General features: G+C 41.6%; 1 protein-coding gene across 1 annotated transcript; it reads left to right on the top strand.

Annotated features, from left to right (window-relative positions):
* Positions 1-1,605: 1,605 nt before the first annotated feature.
* LOC308611459 (U3 small nucleolar RNA-associated protein 25 homolog) lies at positions 1,606-15,190 on the top strand. Its single transcript, XM_081260221.1, has 5 exons — positions 1,606-4,844; positions 6,030-6,212; positions 6,349-6,461; positions 7,183-7,428; positions 13,670-15,190. The coding sequence occupies exons 1-5, from the start codon at positions 4,821-4,823 to the stop codon at positions 13,911-13,913; spliced, it is 810 nt and encodes a 269-aa protein (XP_081116347.1). The 5' UTR covers positions 1,606-4,820; the 3' UTR covers positions 13,914-15,190.
* Positions 15,191-15,915: the final 725 nt, after the last annotated feature.

The following is a 15,915-nucleotide window of genomic DNA, read 5'->3' as shown; positions in this document are numbered from 1 at the left end:
ATTGGACAAGTGCTGTGTGGATGGGAGGGCTTCTCACTGCTATTATCGGCTTTTTGTTTCCTCCTGTAAATCATTCTCTCCAGGCCTCAGTCAAGTCCTTGAGGGCAGCAAGGCGCAGGCCAGACAGGAACTCCTGTAAGTCAGGAGCTCCTGGCACAGGGCTAGGGGCAGGGCGATCTCCACGAGCAATGGAGAATGTGTTGACTTCAGAAAAATGAGTTATCTGGGGATACAGGATCATTGGGTGTCAGTGAGACGAAAAACTGGACTTCTGTTCAGTAAGACTGATTGACCAAATGTGTTTTATCGTGTCTCCCTCCCCAGGCCATTCACGGGCCTAGCCGCTCCGCGGCACGTGGGATCTTTCCGGACCAGGGCACGAACCCATATCCCCTGCATCGGCAGGCGGACTCTCAACCACTGTGCCACCAGGGAAGCCCTGTTTGGGGTTTTTTGATAATGAGTTACATGAGTTCTTTATATATTTTGGATCTTAACCCCTTACTAGATTTGCAAATATCCTCTCCCATTCAGTAGATTGCCTTTTTGTTTCATTGATGGTTTCCATCGCTGTGCACAAGCTTTTTAGTTTGATGTAGTCCCATTTGTTTATTTTTGGTTTCATTGCCCTTGCCTGTGGAGTCAGATCCAAAAAAATATTGCTGAGACTGTTGTCAGGGAAGTTACTGCCTATGTTTTCTTCTGGGAGTTCTGTGGTTTTCAGGTCTTATGTTCAAGTCTTTAATCCATTTTGAGTTGATTTTTGTAGATGGTGTAAGCTAGTGGTCCAGTTTCATTCTTTTGCATGTAGCTGTCTAGTTTTCCCATCACCATTTGTTGATGAGACTGTCTTTTCTGCATTGTATATTCTTGTCTCCTTTGTCATAGATGAAGTGACCATATAAATATGGATTTATTTCTGGGCTCTCTGTTCTGTTGATCTGTGTCTGTTTTTGTGCTATTACCGTACAATTTTGATTACTGTAGACTTGTAGTGTAGTTTAAAATCAGGGAGTGTTATACCTTCAGCTTTGTTCTTCTTTCTCATAATCAGTTTGGCTATTCAGGATCCTTTGCACAAATCCCCAGGATCCTCTGTACAAATTTTAGGATTATTCTAGTTTTATGAAAAATGTCATGGGTATTTTGATAAGGATTGCATTAAATCTGTAGATTTCTTTGGGTAGTATGGACTTTGTTTTTGAATTTTATTTATTTCTTTATACAGCAGGTTCTTATTAGTTATCCATTTAATACATATTAGTATATACATGTCAGTCCCAATCTCCCAATTCATCACACCCCCACCCCCACCCCCACTTTCCCCCCTTGGTGTCCAGTATGGACATTTTAACAGTACTAAGTCTTCCCATCTATGAGCATGGTGTATTTTTTCATGTTTCTGTCATCTTTAATTTCTTTCATCAATACCTTGTAGTTTTCCAAGTACAAGTTTTTTACCTTCTTGGTTAGATTTTTTCTAGGTAGTTTATTCTTTTTGATGCTATTGTAAATGGATTGTTTTCTTAATTTCTAATAGTTCCTTATTAATGTATATAAACACAACAGATTTTTGTTAATTTTGTATCCTGCAACATTACTAAATTTATTTATTAGTTCTGACAGTTTTTTGGTGGAGTCTTTAGGGTTTTCTCCATAAAGTATCATGTCATCTGCAAATAGTCAGTTTTACTTCCTCCTTTCCAATTTGGGTATCCTTTATTTCTTTTTCTTGCCTAGTTGCTGTGGCTAGGATTTCCAATAATATGTTGAATAAAAGTGGCAGAAGTGTGCATCCTTGTCTTCTTCCTGATTTTAGAGGAAATGCTTTCAGCTTTTCACCACTGAATATGATGTTAGCTGTGGGTTTATCGTATATGCCTTTGCTAGGTTGAGATACGTTCCCTCTATACCCACTTTGTCAACCCATCCTTGCATCCCTGGAATAAATTCTACTTGATTATAGTGTATGGTCCTTTTAATGTATTGTTGGATTCAGTTTGCTAATAATTTGTCAAGGATTTTTGCATCTGTGTTTATCAGGCATAGTAGCCTGTACATTTCTTTTTTTGTGGTGTTTCAGTATCAGGGTTATGTTGGCCTCATAAAATGAGTTTGGAAGTGTTTCCGCCTCTTCAGTTTTTTGAAATATGTTTGAGAAGGATAGGTATTAAATCTTCTTTAAGTATTTCGTAGAATTCACCATGAAGCTCTCTGGTCCTGGTCTTTTGTTTTTGGGGAGCTTTTTGATTACTGATTCAATCACATTACTAGTAATTGATCTATTCACATTTTTTCTTCATGATTCAGTTTTAGAAGATTGTGTGTTTCTCGGAATTTATGTATTTCTTCTAGGTTATCTGACTTGTTGGTGTATAATTGTTCGTAGTAGTCTCTTATGATACTTTGTATTTCTGTAGTGTCAGTTATAGGTTCTCTTTCATTTCTGATTTTATTTGGGCCCCTTCTCTTTTTTTCTTATTGAGTCTGACTAAAGGTTTGTTAATTTTGTTTATCTTTTCACAGAACCAGCTCTTAGTTTCATTGATCTTTTTTTTTGTCTCCATTTCATTTATTCAGTATTTCTCATCTGACTTCTATTATTTCCTTCCTTCTTTGTTGGAAGTTTTTTCCTTTCAGCATATTTGAACATATCATGCCATCTCCTTCTGGACCACAAAGTTTCTGATGAAAAATCAGCTGATATTCTTATGGGGATTCCCTTGTCTGTAATTAGTTGTTTTTCTCTTGCTGCTTAAGATTCCCTCTTTACCTTTGACTTTTAACGTATTAATTATAATGTGTCTTGGTATGAATCTCCTTGGGTTCATTTTGTTTGGGACTCTTGGTTCTTGCTGGACCTGAATGTCTGTTTCCTTCACCAGGTTAGGGACATTTTTAGCCATTATTTCTTCAGATAAGTTTTCTGCCCCTTTCTTTCTCTGTCCTCCTTCTGGGACCCCTATAATGTGGGTGTTAGTGCCCCTTTCTCTCTCTTCTTCTGCGACCCCTTAACACCGATGATAGTACACTTGATGTTGTCCCACAGTTCCCTTAAACTGTCCTCATATTTTAAAAATATTTTTTCTCTTTGCTGTTCTGTTGGGGTGATTTCTGCTACCTTGTCTGCCAGGTCACTGATCTGTTCTTTTCTACCATCTAGTCTGCTGTTGATTCCCTCTAGTGTATTTTTCAGTTCAATTATTATAATCTTCAGCTGTGTGAGTTCTGTTTAGAACTTGCTTATATTCTGTCTCTTTCTTGAGTTTCTCACTGTGTTCGTTCATTCATCTTCCAAGTTTGGTGAGCATCTTTAGGACTATGACTTTGAATTCTTTATCGGATAAATCACTTACATCTGTTTCATTAAATATTTTTTCTGGGGTTTTATCTTGTTCCTTCATTTGGAACATGTTCCTCTGCTTCCTCATTTTGCTTGACTCTCCGTCTTTGTTTCTGTGTATTATGCAAAACAGTTACTGCCCCGTCTTGAAGGAGTGGCCCTGTGTGGGAGATGAACTGTATTTTTAACTTTTTCCTAGTTCTTGGTCATCTTATAAACTCTCTCTGTTTGTTTCACTCCCATGGAGTCTAGAAATGCAGTCCCACCCCCATCTGCCTGAGCCTGGTGCTCAAGGAGTGTCCCCTGTGTGGGCTACATGCGATTGTTGCCTCAGGTCATGTCCCGCGAGTGGCATGAGATGGGGTAGGCGTGGCTGCTCGTTGTCCATGTTTGTCAGTGCTGCACACAGGCAGTGCAGGGCCGTGGGGTAGGGGGTACTCACCCACCACCACTGTTAGCAACTTAGAGTGAGAGTGCAAAAAAGTGGCACCCACCAGTGCCATCAAGGTAGAGGGAATTTGTAAAAATGGCATCTGCCAGCATTCTGTCCCCAGAGAGAGTCCCAGCCAACTTCTGCCCCTCTGGTAGATGCTTTAAGATTAGCAAGTGAATCTCCTTCACATATGATCTGGGCTCTTTACAGACTGCTACTTGTTGCTTAGGAAAGAGATGTGGGCAGGAAATATAAATTTTTGTGATGATAATGTTAAAGCCATAATTAGTGAATATATTTATCCAAAGCTTTATGTAGAGTGAAAGAGAACTTGTGGGTGAATCCAGGGATTTGTTGAAGAGCTCTTTGAATATGGAAAAATAGATAAGAACCAGGTCAGTAATAGAAGTAAGTGTTAAAGTGATAGAAACCACCAGTAAGGAAAAGAACATTTCAAGGAGGGTGTGCTTATGCATTCGTGACAAGAAACACTAAAGTGCCATTGAATTGGTAACTGAGAGCTGTTGGTGACCTTGGCAAGAGTCATTTCAGTGGTGTCCTGAGACTCAGAGGCAGATTGCAGTACATTAAGGAGTCAGTGGGGGATTTTAAAGTAGAGATAATTTTTTGGAAGGTTTGCCAGTGAAGGAAAAGAAGAGGGTGGGAGCTAGAAGGGACCGTAGATGCAAAGGAGGGATGATGATGATGACGATGATGATTTTAATAATTAAAGCAGTTTGAGCACAATTACATGCAAAGGGGAAGATGTGGAAGGTACAAGGGGAGGCTGCAGTTGGAGAGGGTGGAAGCTAATGGCTTGGTGGTGACTCATGAACTGATGTGTGCTTGGCTGTTTTGTGTATAGGGGTGGCAATACTGCAGAGAAGCATCTGACTTTATGCCCCCTTCTATTCGTCAGACATCCTCATTGCCTCCCCCCTGGGCTTGAGGACCATCATTGGTGGAGAAGGAGAGAAGAAGAGAGATTTTGACTTTTTGTCTTGTATTGAGCTTCTCATCATTGATCAAGCTGACATTTACCTGATGCAGAACTGGGAGCATGTCTTGGTAATGCTGGTCATTAACATTTAGAGACAAGAAGCTCAGTGGTTTGAGTCTGAAATGGTTATTAAAGTCCAGATTAAAACTCAGCTTGGAAATGGAAATATTCCACATTTTCCAATTTGAAAACGGGAAATGTTGTCCCCTCTTCTACCCACAAGTTGGTCAGTAAAGTATCCAGAAAGATTAAAATTCTTGTCAACATTTTCAAATCTCCAGAAAAGATTTCTTCCCCTTAAAAGTTGCTTCTAGTAATAGACCAGTTTAGTGTGGTTGGTTGGTTGGTTGGTTGGTTGGTTGGTTGACTGACTGAAATCCCTCCTCACCAGGAATGTTTTTATCTAAAATAGTTCCTCCTATTTATGCTCGTTCTCTTTTGTTTGGTCTTCAGTGGAGATGGGAAAACATTGCTCATGATTTCTTAATTTGTGATGTTTTACAGAGAAACGTAAGATGTTTTTGTCCCCCTACTGTAATTTGTACTATAATTTTTTTTCTCCCTCTCAACATACTCTGCAATGTTTTGGGGTTTAGGATTGTGCTTTGGAACAATCCTCATCACAGAACTATAGGTTTATTTTTATAAGGCATGTGAGCATTTACCTTTTCTACAACCCCAGGACTTGGAGTAAGTTTGGGACAGATAAAGGGGAGTACTTATTTATAAAGTAGGGAATAAACTTATGGTACTTGTGACCCTTCAATATACATTACAAGGTAAAAATATGATTAAAATAGAACAGGCATGTCGATGGTTGAGTCATCTTTATTTTGAGCAAAAGGCACATGTAGTCACTCAGGGAATTTTCTAACGTTTTGGGAACCAAGTCATGGAAGGACAGCAGCTCTGTTTTCCGTGTCATTTCCCTTCTTGTCCAAGTCTGGAACTGAGTTGCTTACAGAGTGACCAGAGTGGCATTTCAGAATTTCCTTGAAAAGAAATACTCTGTATAGGTCGCATCTTGATCCTTTTTGAGAGATCCACAAGGTGGCCAGTTTGAGCTTTTCTTCTTGTTCGCTTGACTCTGGGCAAGTCACTCACCCATCTGAGCCTGTTTTCTTGCTGTAATTTGGGAGATGATAGTATCTACTTCATGGGGTTAAATAAGATGATGGGCTTATAGAGAGGTTAGCAACGCCCAGCAGGTAAGTGTTCAATAAGTATTAATGGAGTATTACTTCTGCTCAAAGCATTTGATGAGCCACATGAACCTACTGCCCTTGGACTCACATGGGGTGGACTTTTCTCGAGTGCGCATGTGGAACCTCAATAATCGGTCCAAGTACTATCGTCAGACGCTGCTGTTTGGGGCCCTGCAGGATGCCCAGATCAACTCTGTGTTCAACAAGTACTGCGTCAATGTGCAAGGCCAGGTGGGTTCTCTCCTTCTTTCTCTGAATTTTCATGAAGTATTGTGTATTGTTTGGGTCATGAGGCAGAAGGAGAGGACAGCATTTGGTCAACAATGGGGATAGCTCACTTCCTAATGTTCTCACTGACACCTGGCAGGTGGCTGTGAGGAACGTCCCGATGACAGGCTGCATCAGTCATGTCCTGGTGCAGCTCCCACATGTCTTCCCGAGGATGGAACCTGAAAACCTAGCTTCAGTGATTGATGCCAGGTACCCTCCCCTGTCCCATTGGATCCCTGGGGGTCACAGAGAGGGATTTTACTTGGGCATTCAAATTTAGAATTGTATTCCACGTTGGCTTTCTTAGTTACCATTTACGAAATGAAATGAGATAACTGAATCCAATCATGCCATTGACAGAGGAGGACACTGAAGGCCAGAGAAATGGTGTGTTGTCCTAGTTCCAATAGTGCCAGGGTTAGTAAATCAAGGGTACTTTCCCCTAGACTGTGGCATTTTTTAATTACATTAATTTTTTAATGCCTCATGTCAACAACTTAATTCTAAGCCCTTCAGGGCAAGAACTGTTTTCCTAATTCTCTATGTAATTTCCCCGTCTTCTCCTTGTGTTTAGTCAGGGGACCCATGGTAGCAGAATGGTGCTTAACACGTGGTAGGTGTTCAGTAATTATTTGTTGACTGACTGACTGACAACTGAATGAATGAATGATACAGTTACGTACTTCCTAGAATAATTCTCTGGGATATACCAGCATCACATCTATTCTTTATGATGAATAGTGTTGGCACTTACTTTTTGATGCGCTTAACAAGTTTTATCCCTACAGAATCTCTTTGCAATGAGGTAGGCCAAATTGGCCTCTTAGGGGAGGTAGAAGGAGATTGTGACTTGCCCAGGGTCATGCAGTTGGCAGTGACACTATGGCTCACCTCTAGACCACTGACTCTGCCCTTCGCCTTTCCGAATCAGGTTTGACTTTTTCGTCAACAAGATTTTGCCTCAGTATCGTGATGCAGTCATGTCTCACACGCTTATCTATGTCCCCTCCTACTTTGACTTCGTGCGTCTCCGAAATTACCTCAAGAAGGAGGAACTGAACTTCACTCATATCTGCGAGTACACCCAGAAGTCTGGTGTCTCCAGGGCCAGACGCTTCTTCCTTCAAGGAGAGAAGCAGTTCCTGCTCCTCACAGAGCGCTTCCATTTCTACAAAAGGTAAAATAGGGCCAGGTTTCAAGTGTCCTCTCTGGAGGGTCTGCTTCCAAGTGCATGGTGGGCTTTGCTGTGTTATAAGGTCCTCCCTTGCTTCACCTCCTGCAGACAAGCCAGAGTTTGGGGGGCTGGACAGACTTTTGTTGATTGGTTGGTTGGTTTTCTTTCAAAATGGGCATTGTTGGAAAAGGTGGTAGAAACGAATGAGTGACTACAGCATAACCTGTATATAGATCTGGAGTGGGTCCATACTTAGGGTACCTCCTGTAGCTGTGGGTATACCCCTCAAGAAGGACATTACAGAGCTGAGCAGCTCTCAACTGAATACAGGAAAGGGAGGAACCTGTCGTAGAAGCACAGATGAAACACCTGGGGACTGTGTGGTCTGTGGAGATGGAAGTTGAGTACAGGGTCAGTGTTCAGAAAGCTCTCATTTGTCCTGAGGCAGTGCACACACACTTCTGCACCAAGGAGAACCAGGACTAAGGGGCTCCTTGAAGTTTAGGAGAAGCAAAAGGTGAGGGGCTTAGAGGTGAATATTTAAGGGCTTCAGGGTTTGCTTCTTGCTGGCATCATTATTTGCTTTGTTCCAGTGAGTTGTTGTTTTCATTCATGTTGGAAATGGTATTTTGGGGGAGTTTGCACTCAGCAGGTCTAAAGAGCCCTTAGTTTTCCAAAAGCTTGATACGTCAAAGCAAGTCCTTTAAATGAAGTGGATGGATTGGAAAACTTCCCAGCGTGATTGTCTGTAGCAAGTGTGAACTAAGCTGGGATGAGGACTGCTCTCAAGTAGCAGCTTTTCAAGGAGAGGGCATGATGTCAAAGGAGCCCTTTCTCTTAAGTAGGCAGGACAGTCTTCTGTCTTACACTGTTCATTTATTGACCAAACTGTTTTGTCCCCAAAGTCACTATAAAGACAAACCGAACACGTGCCATTAGCTTTGTACCCTGGACCAGGTTAGTGGGTGTTTAAGTTGAATGGAGATAATCTGCAACTGCCAATTATCTCAAGGTTCCCAGCTATAGATTTTTTTGCTTGAGAGGTCACCAAGGTGATGATGGGTATTTTGATCTGCAGTGTCTTTGTGATTTGATTTTTTCATTTGACCTTGGGAAAAGTACATGTATTTTACACTTTAGTATCCAGCTTTAAAATTCTGTATTTATATTCTCTATGGAAGTAGGCCGTGTTAGACATATTGCAGTTCATTTGTGAGCTAGCAAAAAACTTTCATCCTGAGGATTTGTTTTCTTTGGGGGGATGAAACCAGTAGAATCTTAGGATGGGATGGGCATTTGGTCATGATGGCCCTCCTGAGGGGAGGACAGTTCACAGTTCTTTCTCTGAGCATCATCAGTGGGTTAGCACAGGAAGGATTCTTAAGCAGGGGGCAATCAGAAACTCTGGAGGTAGGATTTCTGGAGGTGGGAAACGCTAGTGGGGTGTTTCTGAGTGCTCCCTGCCCCAGGGAGAACCCCAGTTATAGAAGTAACAGACCTCGTCTTTATAGACTGTATGCAGGAGCCAGCCTTGCAAGTCAGTTGTGGTTGCCTCATTTATCTTTAACAGTTGTCAGGTAACATAGACATCGGGAATGTCCTTAGTTTTGGGTCCTGTCACAGTGTTACGCCATATTTGTAGGGGTCACCGAAGACCCAAAGCACATACAGGAGAGGAGGAAGGCAGGGGAAGAGGTGCAGAAGACCATGGGAATTGTTACTAACTGCCCCTCTGAAGAGGTTCTGGTCACGTGCTCTTATTTCCAGGAGATGCCTAGTCTCTACTGTGCACGAATTGGTACTAAGAGAGATTTTCTTGGGTTTTAAATATAATACCTATTGGAATTGGTTTTGTTGTTTTATTTTGCTTTAAAAATACTCTCATTATAAGAGTATTACACAATTATTGTAGAGAACCTAGAAAATCTAGGTTAAAAAAATGGGATCACCTGTCATCTTACTGATATAAACACCCATTTTGGTGTATTTCTTTCCTGTCTCTTTGATGTAAAAAACATGTGCACGTGCACACACACACAGACACAGGCATTTTAAAAACGACACCAACATTGGGATCACAGTGTACACATTTGGATTTTTTTTTCTTTTATCTTGAATGTTTTATGTGCTTATTGAAAAAAAGCTTAAATAAGTTAGCATTTTGGTATATACTTGTATGTTATGGATGTATTTTTTAGTTTATATATATATATAGTTCTACTATATCCTGCCCCCGCTCCAACTTTCTATTTGGGAAGATTTCATTTCAAAAGACATTGTAAGACTATCCCAGTGAACATCTCTAACTCCTTCCACTTAGGCTTCACCAGCTGTTAGCATTTTGCCACATTCTCATGCACCCACATTCTCTGTCTCTCCTTCTCTCTTTCCACTCACATCTCTTATTTTTTCTTCCTGAACCATTTGAGAGTAAATTATGGGAGGCTTCATGACACTTAACTCCTAAATCTTTCAGCCTGTAGAGCTTAAAAACAACATTCTTTTATCTAACCACAACACCATTAACATACCACTTGACATTACTGCAGTAATACCATCTAGTATTTAGTCTGTATGCAAATTTTCCTAGTTGTTCCCAAAATGACTATTACAGCTGTTTCTCACCACCCCCCCCACCCCAATCCAGGATTTAGTTAAGAATCCTACATTGCATTTGCGTGACATGTTTCTTTAGTCTATTTTAGCAGTTCTCAAGCAGGAGCAGTTTTGCTCCCCAAGGGACATTTGGAAATATCTGGAGACATTTTTGGTTGGTACAGTTGGAGGGTTATTCTAGTGGTCTAGTGGTTCAAGCGGGTCAAGGCCTGGGTGCTGCTAGACGTCCTACAGTGCACAGGACAGCCCTTACAACAAAGAATTACCTGGCTTAAAATGGCAGTAGTGCCAGGGTTAAGAAACCCTGATCTAGAATAAGTCTCTGCCTTTGTTTCTTGCTGTGATACTGATATGTTTTGAAGAGTCCAGTCCAGTTTCCTGTAGAATGTCCCACATCTGGATTTGGCTGTTTTCTTATTATTTAGATCAGTGTTCCCAAACTTTGCTACATATTAGAATCCCCTTGGGGAGCTTTTAAAAATCTGAATGCCCTGGTCATACCCCAGTATCAATTAAATCATGGTGTTTGGGGATGGGGACCAATTACAGGTATGTTTAAAAAACAAATAGGTGATTCAGTGAGCATTAGAGTTCGGGGACCAAAGATTTAAACATTATTTTAGTAAGAATTCTACATAGAGGATATTGTGTACTTCCCCCTGCATCTCCTCAAGAGGCCCAGGGTGTCAGTTTGTCCCGTTTTTGGTGATACTAAATGTAAGGTAGGTCAAGGTAGGTCTGCTAAATCTTTACATTGTACATTGTACATTACATTTTACATTGTAAAAATACCTTTTCTGTGTAATTATAAGTAATCTTTTAAGGTGTGTATAGCATCCTTTTTAATGGTTGCATAGTGTTACATTGTATGGGTATATAATTAACCCAGTTTCCTTTTAATGGGCATATTGATTTGTTGTTTTCTGTTATTATATACAATAATGCCAAGAGCATCCATATGCGTAGTTGATGGCATAGTTGCCTAGGCATTTCCTTAGGATAAATTTGGAAAGGAAAACTTATTTGTTCAAAAGCTGTACCCAGTTTAAAATTTGCTGTGTGTTGCCACTCCCATCTTCTCCCCTCCCCGGTGAAATACACACTCACAATAATTTATACTCCATTAGCCTATTTCTGTAAATTCTGTAAATATTTCTGTAAATTCTCCTTTTTTCCAGTGACTTGATAGTCAAAATGATACCTCATGGTTTTAATGTCTTCTTCTTGCTTTTCTGTGTTTTTTGTAATTGTCAGTTGAACGTAGTGCCTGAGTAAGTAGCTGGCCTGGACGCCTCTTCTGTCAGGCCACTAGCGTGGCAGTTGTGAATCTAGTTAGGATTTGGTTGTTACCGTCGTTGCCTTCTAGTTACCACAAACTGCCAGTTCCTCCAGCAGACAGTGGCCCACTGTGGGGCCCAGTGCTGGAGGGCCTTGTCTCAGTGTCCTGCTCCCCTCTCAGCTTTCACCATGCCCTGCACCCCTGTGCCGAGGGAGAGCCTCTCCCATGCTCCGGCCCCTCCCCCAGTAGCAGGCTGCTCCTGCTCGCTCCTCCCCTAAGGCTTGAAGTGGGGCAGTTGTTCTCCTCCTGGTCCAGCTCAGATGCAGGCAGGTTCTGTCCATCCTGGGCTTTGGAGCTGGTGCTTTCTCAGGGCTTCTGCACCACCCTCCATGGTGGCCAGCCTCTGCCTTGTTCTACGAGGGGTCTTGGTGGGAAAGAGTTCCCTGCATCTCTGCAGTGGTGGCAAACATCTGCTTACATCAGTGCAGGATCTTGGGCTGAACAGGCTTCACGCCCTTTCCCCAGTCTTCATGCCCTTTCCCCTTTCCCCAGACTGCTCTTTCTACTGGATGTAAGTCCTGTGGTGGGGAGGGATGGGGTGAGGGGTTAATGCTCCTCCCTTAGGGCACACAGTTTTGCTGCTTCTGACTCCACCCTGGCAGTTGACCTTTGCCCCCTCACTGGCTTCAGGCTTTAGCTTCATACACAACATGGCTCTGGGAAGAGAGTGAGTTTTCATGTCTGCACCACCATCGGGGTCTCTCAGGTCTTCTGCCTTGCGTCCAGTCTTTCCAGGGCTCCCAGTGGAGACCTTTGGAAAAGCCATCATGACTGTGAAGTAAAGGAGTGTCCGGGAATCCCAGGGATTCTGAACTGTCATGCAAGCCCATAATTGCCCTTTAAGAACTTGTTAAAAGTGTAGCTTTTTTCTTCCTACCCACTTTCTTAGCAGCTGCCCTCTTCCCCACTGTGCTCTGCCGAAGGTGAAGTGGTTCATATGTCCTGTCTTTCTTCAGACCATCGTGTCACTCTTTGGAATTCAGTCAGTGATGGGCTGAAGCTGGCTCATACCAGCTCTTAAGGTATGGTTGCACATCTCTTCCCAGTTCCAAGTTCAGCAACATGACACTGGTAGCTTGAAATGGAGTATTTACACCACAGAAATTGGCAAATGCTTCAAATCAGCACCTATCCTCCCCCACTGAGAATCAGTTGTTAAACACACACCAGGGCACCGTTGAATCAGTTCACTTGGTTGCCCTGTGACATCAGCTGTCTAGGCTCAGGAAAAGGAACACTGTTGTAGATTATCTTTTTCTTGTTAGCATGGGAGCAGTATTCTCTTGAGTTTTCTACATACTAAGCAGAAATGGAACTCTGTGTCTGTTTTGATAACTACTGAGGCAGAACTGTGTTTTTTCAACATCATTAGCCATTAAAATTCCTTTATGGAAAGAGGATGTGGAAAGCTGATCCAAGTAATGGACTGCAGTTATATTTTGGGAGAGGAGGGTCTCCAGAGAGATCAGGATGAGCCAAGGGATAAAAAGACAAGGAAAACTTACCGTCCATGAATAAAATAAAATTCCCGAGGGAGTCTGACATCAGCCCTGTATGAGAGTCTTAACAGGAAAAATCAGAAACTTGTCAACGTATAAAATCTTTGGTCATGGAGCCCAAGAGGGAATGATTGACCTCAACCCGAACCGTAAGGCGCGTCCCTAGGGTCTGCAACCCCCCACACCATGCAGCCCTGTGCAGCAGGGAAAGAAGCGAGGAAGCTGTTGAAATTAATTGCCTTCCCATAATGCCTAATGGGTCCTCGGGCAGGATTTTGTAAATGGGTGAACTTGGGACATCTGCCATGGAGTTAACATGTCTACAGAATGACAAGAAAAGACTAATGGGAGTGCATTTACAGTTTATGCTGTTTATTTTATGTACTGGGTCTGGTCTGACCTCAGCTCCATTACAGAACACTGTTTTGCCTGATTATAATTAGGATAATGTTAAATTGGAAATGCCTGCTTTTCAAATTTTCTGCGACAGATTTCTAATCCTTGTCTACTATTCTTCCCCACCCTACCTCAGTCTGCTCAGATTAGGCTCAAGAAGTGCAAATTCATTTTATCATTATCTTAAGCCAAACATTAGGAATTCAAATACACTGTCACAAAAAATGAGCCCCTCCAGCTCAAATTAGAGTAACTTTTGGTCTGTGTGTTATTTGTGCCATGGTCTTTCTCCTTGCATGAAACAGCGAGAGTGACTATGTCCCTGTAAAACTCTTCGGTGGCTTTTCCATAAACTTTCTCATGTAGACATAGCCTCTCTTTCTCCTTCTAACAGATACACAATAAAAGGCATCAGGAACCTAATTTTCTATGAACTGCCAACATATCCCCACTTCTACAGTGAAGTCTGTAACATGCTGCAAGCCACCACCAGAGGAGAGGAAGCTGCCTGGACCTGCACTGTCCCCTACTCCAAGTACGATGCCCAGAGGCTGTCTGCTGTGGTCGGGGTGGAGCAGGCTGCACAGATGCTGCAGTCCAAGAAGAACGTCCACCTTTTCATTACTGGAGAGAGATGAGAATTGGTTGGACAGGAAATGGTGTTTGGTGTGATATGTCATGCTTGATTCTGTGTCTCTTGGACCTGATTCTGATCACTTACACAAAGAAGGGCTGCAACAAGGAAGGAGCACCAGGCAGGTTCTTAGCAGATACTCCTTTCTTTTCAGACCATATATACCTGAAAAGTTCCGTGTAAACCAGATTTTGGTAAAACCCATCTTTCAGAGGTCAGGGGAGAGCTCATGGAACTCTGAGAAGTTGATAGAAGGAATCTTCTACTTGTGAATTTTTTTGTACACCATAAATTCTTTTGTTGTGATTTCACCTCTAATTTATTACACTTGGTGAACTCTTTCAGATTTGCCTGTTTCTATTTGACACCTTCTTAAAGTGAAGCATGCATTTCTTTGCTTGTGAGAACTGGTTATGAGAAATTGGAATACTTCTTGCTGTTGAATATCATCTTAGTTTTGGATCGCAAAGGTTTTGCAAAACTGTTATTTTTCCCCAGCCAAACTTTTTTAAACCTTAAATATTCTATTTTAATTCAACCTAGAAGAGCACATTCGTTCACTGATCTTTTTTTAACTCCTAAATGTTTTAATGAAAATATATACTTAAAAGTCACATTATATAAAATAACATGAATTTCTACCTTATTTCAAGAAATAATTTTATGAAATTCTTGATGTCGCAAATTCATCGTCAACACCACTGTCTTCATTGCTATAGTCATTTTTTAAGTCATATAACATAAAAAGGAAAAGAAGTTACACTTTTAAAAACATTTTTAGGGAGTTCCCTGGCGGTCCAGTGGTTTGGGCTCGGCGCTTTCACTGCCGAGGCCCAGTTTCAGTTCCTGGTCAGGGAACAAAGATCCTGCAAGCTGCACAGCGTGGCCAAAAAAAAAAAAAAATTGAACTATTCTCAGACAGAAAAATTACCAATTCAGAACCTGAATCATCTGAAAATAAATTGCCAAGTTGCTGGGCCTGTCACTCCTAAAAATCACTCCTGAATTTAGTATGTATTTCATGTAAACAAGGACATTTTTCTATGTAACCTCAAAACAACCGTCAAATCAGGAAATTGCCACTAATCCTTGGGCCCCATTCAGATTTTGCCAAATGTCCCAATAATAACCTTTATAGCAAAAGGATGCAGTTCAGAGTTACATACTGCTTTGAGTTGTCATATCTCTGTAGTGGCCTTTATTCTGAATGGTACCTCAGCTTTTTCTTGGCTTTCTTGACCTTTTTTTTAATTTTTAAATTAAAAAAAATTTTTAAACATCTTTATTGGAGTATAATGGCTTTACAATGGTGTGTTTCTGCTTTATAACAAAGTGAATCAGCTATACATATATCCCCGTATCTCCTCCCTCTTGCGTCTCCCTCCCACCTTCCCTATCCCACCCGTCTAGGTGGTCACAAAGCACCGAGCTGATCTCCCTGTGCTATGCGGCTGCTTCCCACTAGCTATCTATTTTACACTTGGTAGTGTATTATAAATCCATGGTACTCTCTCACTTCGTCCCAGCTTATCCTTCCCCCTCCCCGTGTCCTCAAGTCCATTCTCTATGCCTCCGTCTACCTAGCCTGCCCCTAGGTTCTTCAGAACCTTTTTTTTTTCAGATTCCATATATATGCATTAGCATACGGTATTTTTCTCTGACTTACTTCACTCTGTATGACAGTCTCTATGTCCATCCACCTCACTACAAATAATTCAATTTCATTTCTTTTCATGGCTGAGTAATGGACGTTGACACTTTAGAAGATTACAGGCCAGTTACTTTGGGTGGTGTTTCCTGTCAGATTAGGTTAGGTTAGGTTTAGTTTATGCATCTTTGGCAGGAGCAGCATAGAAGCAATGCTGCGTCTTCCTCGCTGCATCTCTTCAAGCGGTGCATGATTTCCACCTGTCCCATCGTTATGACACTAACTGACCACTTGTTTAAGGTGGTGCTTGCCAGACTTTTCCACTATAGAATCACTTATTCCCCCTTTATTAATTTAT

Source organism: Mesoplodon bidens (genome assembly GCF_964165515.1).
Source record: "Mesoplodon bidens genome assembly, contig: HAP1_SCAFFOLD_436, whole genome shotgun sequence".
Classification (NCBI taxonomy): Eukaryota; Metazoa; Chordata; class Mammalia; order Artiodactyla; family Ziphiidae; genus Mesoplodon; species Mesoplodon bidens.
The sequence above is the reverse complement of the archived record's forward strand: the minus strand, read 5'-3'. Positions and strand labels throughout refer to the sequence as shown.

Bases quoted from the DNA above. Each gene is read 5' to 3' on its own strand.
- LOC308611459 (XM_081260221.1), top strand. From the start codon at position 4,821: ATGCAGAACTGGGAGCATGTCTTG. The intron at 6,213-6,348 runs GTGGGTTCTCTC...GACACCTGGCAG, and splicing joins GCGTCAATGTGCAAGGCCAG to GTGGCTGTGAGGAACGTCCC. The intron at 7,429-13,669 runs GTAAAATAGGGC...TCCTTCTAACAG, and splicing joins CGCTTCCATTTCTACAAAAG to ATACACAATAAAAGGCATCA.